Source organism: Rosa rugosa, chromosome 1 (assembly GCF_958449725.1).
Source record: "Rosa rugosa chromosome 1, drRosRugo1.1, whole genome shotgun sequence".
Taxonomy (NCBI): domain Eukaryota; kingdom Viridiplantae; phylum Streptophyta; class Magnoliopsida; order Rosales; family Rosaceae; genus Rosa; species Rosa rugosa.
Genome location: NC_084820.1, coordinates 38,684,335 through 38,689,744, shown reverse-complemented (window position 1 = coordinate 38,689,744; position 5,410 = coordinate 38,684,335). Strand labels below are relative to the sequence as shown.

The window sequence follows — 5,410 nt, the reverse complement described above, 5'->3', positions numbered from 1 at the left end:
CAATTTGGATGTGAGTGTTCAGAAAATTTCGAGGGGGAAAATCAAGGCTAAAAGAATGAATAAGGGACATTATATAGATCAGTATAACAAGTTAGCAAGTTACCGGAAGGAGCTGATGAGGAGCAACCCAGGATCCACAGTGGAAATAAAGACTGAAATGGTGGGGGAGGTGAGGAGATTTCATAGGATGTATGTATGTTTGGCTGCCTGCAAGAAAGGCTAGATTGAAGGTTGCAGACCCATTATTGGGTTGGATGATTGCCATATAAAGGGTCATCACCCAGGTCAGTTGTTGTGTGCAGTGGGGGTTGATGCAAACAATGGGATGTTCCCCATTGCCTATGCAATTGCTGAGGTGGAAAACACAGATACTTGGAGGTGGTTTCTGGAGTACCTGAAATGGGATTTGAGGATTGAAAGGGAGTCAACCTACACATTCATCACTGACAAGCAGAAGGGTTTGGGGATTGCCATTGGAGAGTTGTTCCCTGGAGCTGAACACAGACATTGTGTGAGGCATATGTACAACAACTGCAAGGCTAAGCATCCAGGAGAGGGGTTGAAACAACTTGTGTGGGATGCAGCTAGATCAAGCACAAAAGTTTGGTTTAAGAAACACATGGAGGAGCTGCAACAATTGGATGATGTGGCCTGGAAATGGTTTAAGGACAAGAATCCAGAACAGTGGAGTAGAGCCTATTTCAGGGAAGATTCAAAATGTGACTTGCTATTGAACAATTTGTGTGAGTCATGGAATGCAGCTCTAATTCCAGCAAGGGACAAGCCTATATTAACCATGTTGGAGAAGATAAGGATGGAATTGATGGTTAGAATGGCAAATAGAAGAGTGGCAGCACATAGATGGAAGGATATGGTTGGTCCAAGGATTAAGAAGATTATTGAAAAAGTGGCAGAGAGGACTAGTTGTTACAGAGCCTATCATTCAGGGGAGTTTGAGTTCCAAATTACTGGAGGCGGAGATCATGGAAGCAAGCATGCAGTGGACTTGAGGATGCACACATGTACATGTAGGAGGTGGCAATTGAGTGGCATTCCTTGTGTGCATGCCATTTGTGCCATTAGAACCAAAAAGGCAGATCCTGTTCTCTTTTGTGACGATTACCTACTGCCTTCTACCTACATGGAGTCATACAATCCAATTATTCATCCTATTGCTGGTGAGGATGATTGGGAACCGGTGGATTACCCAATAGCACCTCCCCCATACAAGAAGCAAGCTGGCAGACCCAAAATGAAGAGAACTAAGGAGCCAGGTGAGAACAAGCAACCACCACCAGCCCCTAACACAACCAAAATGCCAAGAACCTACTCGAAGATGACATGCCAAGTTTGCTTCAAGAAAGGCATAATAGATTGGGCTGCCCAATTAGAAAGGCAAAGAAAGCAGCAGCACAACAAGCAGTAAGTAATTCCAATTGTTTATGCTGGTTACATTACACATCATGGAGTTGATATTAATAGACTCTTCTCATTTCAGGGAGAAGGGAGTTCCAATGCACTCAAGCAAAATAAGAAGAGTTCAAGGCAGCAGGTTCGTGATTTTCTGTTCAACACTTGCTTAGTGACTTGTTTCTGATGTTCAAAAAATAGAATTAGTTTTAATCAATAGAGAGCCCAAGGCCATCTTTTGACTTTTAATATATGCATATTTCTATGGGAAATCCAATAGAAAAACCCACCAAAGCCCACACCTAGACTTGTCATCCATTTATGTCTTTAGAAGAATGTGTCCTTATGAAGGGTATAAGCCTTTAAAACTTCTTCCATGTGGGACTAACCAAGTTGCCTTTCCAGCAGAATTGCTAATGCAACAGACCTGTAACTTTGCAAAATCATAACTAATTCTATAAAAATCATTTTCAAGAGATTCCAATTCTGAAATGATTTTTAAGATGTCTACTGTAACTTTTATGAAGACACCAACTTAAAATACCCAACCAAAATGTACAGTTTTCAGTAAAAAGGCAGCTGCATCAAAAGCTCAGAAACACAATTTCAGAATTTGCAGACCTGTAACTTTGCAAAATCATAACTAATTATAGAAAAATCTTTTTCAAGAGATTCCAATTCTAAAATGATCTTTGAGATGTCTACTGCAACTTTTATGAAGACACCAACTTCAAATACCCAACCAAAATGTACAGTTTTCAGTAAAAAGGTAGTTGCATCAAAAGCTCAGAAACACAATTTCAGAATTTGCAGACCTCTGTTCTACCTTGCAATGTAATTTACCTTTTTGAGGTGACTCTAGATGAAATAACATATGAATTAACCCCATAACCCAAACCATGATTCCCTTTTTGCTAGTCATCTTACTTAATCTCACAAGTTCCAACAGTTGGTTGTGTTCAATATGGATATGGTTGTGTTGACTTGTTGGTTGTGTTGAATCTGGCATGGTTTTGTAGGCAGCAAAAGTTCCAGCTTCAAAGGGGAGGCCCATATTGAATGATAATATCATCAAGTCTAGGAAGGGTTGGAAGAAGATGAAAACCATGGATGGCAGCCAAGGTGCCGATGCAGGGCCTTCTAGTTCACAAACTATGCATGATCCTCCAACACAAGGCAGCCAAAATCCTGCAGCAAAAAAGGCAAGGCAGCAAGGCCAAACTGATTCTGAATGGGCAGGGTTGTGAAGAAAAAACATTGTTTTTGGTGTTGTTTTTGTTTAGGTGGTATGTAAGCTTATGATGCTATGAACAAACACATGACATTGCTGTTGGTTTGTCAACCATTTTGTGAAACTTTGGGAACATGCTATGTCCTTTTTGGTTGACCAATTTGTGCAGTTCTAGAGCAATGACTATCTATTATGTTACAAGCTTGTTGTTTTCAATTTTTCTTTTTCATTTCCATTCACTTATAGTACCAGATTTGCCTTGGAGATGGTACTGTTTTATTTGTTGATGCTATTCGGTACCCAGATTATGTGAATCAAGTCATGCCCAACTTGGTCAATGATTTTTGGAGGGAAACGGTTAGAGAGGGTTCAACTACATCTATTTATGGAGGGAAAAAGTCTTGGTCAGACCGAACAAAAAAAATTGAGGGCAAATAAGCCATTTTGCTCTGTTTTAGAGCCACATGTGCGCCTCACGTGATAAAATTAACGGAGCCGTAACAGAATTCTGACGTAGGTATTCCGTTGACAAGAAAATTAGAGTCCAGGTATCACTTTGATCACTTTGAAAGTTCAGGTATCATTTCAAAAGTCCTCGAAGAGTTCAGACACTGTTGAAGTAAAAAATCCTTTTGAGAATAAGAAATTCATGGGGATTCTTCTTCTAAAAAATAAACACATAATACTAGACACACTTTTAACACCCTAGGAGGTATAAAAGAACTTGATACGCGATCTGCAGAATGCCAACCTCAAGACAAGGACCATAATTGTCATAATTGTAGGGAAGAAGATAAAGACCAAGACCAACAGTAGCAATTGTTGGTGACGCAGCCTTAATCAACCTCAAAGTCAAAAATCCAGAATAATCAAATATTGCTTGAGAAGCTTAACTAATTATTGCTGCCCCCTGTAGCTCCTTCAAGAATACATCACAGCCTTTGTGATAAGAAACTCCAGCTTCGATTAGTGGAACAGCTCTCAAACAAAGCCTCATATTAACCACGTTGGTCGGGAAAACCCAATGTGTTATAATGCAATGGTAACCAGATCACTGGAGGTAGGGAAGCAAAACTTACAGAAAAAATATAAATGTCACTAGACCAAGTAGTACTGAATGTGTTTCAAGTTTTCAACATTCACTCTATTTAGATAAATTAAAAATAATTAAAAGATGTGAGTTAATAATCAAAAAGGTAGTGTGGCTCAAGCTGCCCTCCCTCTACTGGTGCTTATTGCCAATATACTGGGGATCTCATCCTAGATCTACTAGACACTAGCTCGATGTAAATCTATAGAGTGCTCGTCGCTATTTTGTACTCTTGGCTTCCTTTTCATCAGTTTGTTGTGAGGAAGGCACGGCCTACTCTTTCCTTGAGTGGTCGGTTGTTTCATCTTTGCGGCAGAAGGGACTAGATCTTGAAGAGAACAAGGCATCGGTGCTGGGAACGAATTGGTTCCACATCAGATCCGTTTGAAGAATGCAAGGGTGTTGTGCTTAGGTTTTTGGTTTGAAGCCCCGATAGGGTTTCGCTTGCTATTTGAATCTGTTCAAGTTTTTGGGCTTGCTATAAAGGGTTGCACACGACGCCCATCAAACTGGTCGGAGCTTGGCAAAATGTGTAGCAACTTTGCAAGAGGCAAGTGGAAGATTTGGGTTTGGGACCCTGGTATCAATGATCTAAGCCTTTATTGTGCTGGGCTTTGATGGTGTCTCCGTCGCTGGGACTATAGACTCCAACCACATTCAAGGGCAAGGAAGAGGAGAATGGTCTAGGACGTTGGGCCTTGGTTCTGAGGTGGGTGGGCTATCAAATTTTAGGTTTCAAGGCAGTGGACTGTTGACTTAGGCATATGATTGGTTCATTACATTTGTGGTAGGCTCGCTACAATTTACTAGTATTTTAGTATACCAATCGAGGCAAAGCTGGCGCACTGCATGCATATTTAGCGTTCGGTGTCTGATTGCTTATTATTATACATTTTCAAGAAAGGAATGGTGCCAAGAGTCAATTTCATCATTAGTCTGCGACCGATGGGCTTTTTTCGGCTTCTGAGGTCTTTTAGGTCCTTAACACTATATTTTTTTTTATGTTGTAAATATTTGTGGATAATCATGTAAATAGATGTTGAGTAATAGGTGCCTATCCCTATAGATCGGTGATTGATAGGTTGTAATTGTAGGAGTGATTGGATTGTAATTAAGCATTACCCTTTTGTGTACACCATGTAGTCCTATATAAGGCTCCTCATGGTGAGATGAATAATACACACATTCTATTCTCTACGTCTAAACTCTCTCTCTCTCAAATTCTTTTACTATAGTTTTACAACACGTTATCAGCACGATACTCTAACCCAAGCCCTAGCCAGGAAAAAACCCCCCCTGATGCAGCCTGTTTGCACGCCCCGAAACCTCTTGATTGGGACCTCAGATCAAAATCTTTCCTTCATCAAAGTTGTTCGTCTCTGCCTCTTCTATCTGACCTCCAAATTTCAGCCCTATTGGAGTCGTTTTGAGACATGTACACCATTTGAAGTGGGAGCTGTTCAGAAGAGAATCTGCTCCGTGTTCACGACTAGCTCTAAGATTTGGATCGAATAGCTTTGAGATTCGGGATTTCCTACCAAAAGAGGCGAATAGCTCTTGGATTGGCTGAGAAGACAACCTTCTCAGTTCTGCACATATAAACTGAAGATTCATCTGCTCTTCATCAAGTAATGTTTTCCAAAATCTAATTTTATATTCATGCTTATTGAGCCTATTGA

At 40.4% G+C, this 5,410-nt stretch overlaps 1 protein-coding gene across 1 annotated transcript; it reads left to right on the top strand.

The window, feature by feature from the left end:
• Positions 1–325: 325 nt before the first annotated feature.
• On the top strand, positions 326–2,790 carry LOC133736884 (uncharacterized). The gene is made up of 3 exons (XM_062164488.1): positions 326–1,422; positions 1,499–1,552; positions 2,430–2,790. Exons 1-3 carry the CDS (start codon positions 326–328, stop codon positions 2,467–2,469), a joined length of 1,191 nt encoding a protein of 396 aa, XP_062020472.1. The 3' UTR covers positions 2,470–2,790.
• The last annotated feature ends 2,620 nt before the right edge of the window (positions 2,791–5,410 follow it).

Bases quoted from the DNA above. Each gene is read 5' to 3' on its own strand.
- LOC133736884 (XM_062164488.1), top strand. From the start codon at position 326: ATGTTCCCCATTGCCTATGCAATTGCTGAGGTGGAAAACACAGATACT. The intron at 1,423-1,498 runs GTAAGTAATTCC...TTCTCATTTCAG, and splicing joins AAGCAGCAGCACAACAAGCA to GGAGAAGGGAGTTCCAATGC. The intron at 1,553-2,429 runs GTTCGTGATTTT...ATGGTTTTGTAG, and splicing joins AGAAGAGTTCAAGGCAGCAG to GCAGCAAAAGTTCCAGCTTC.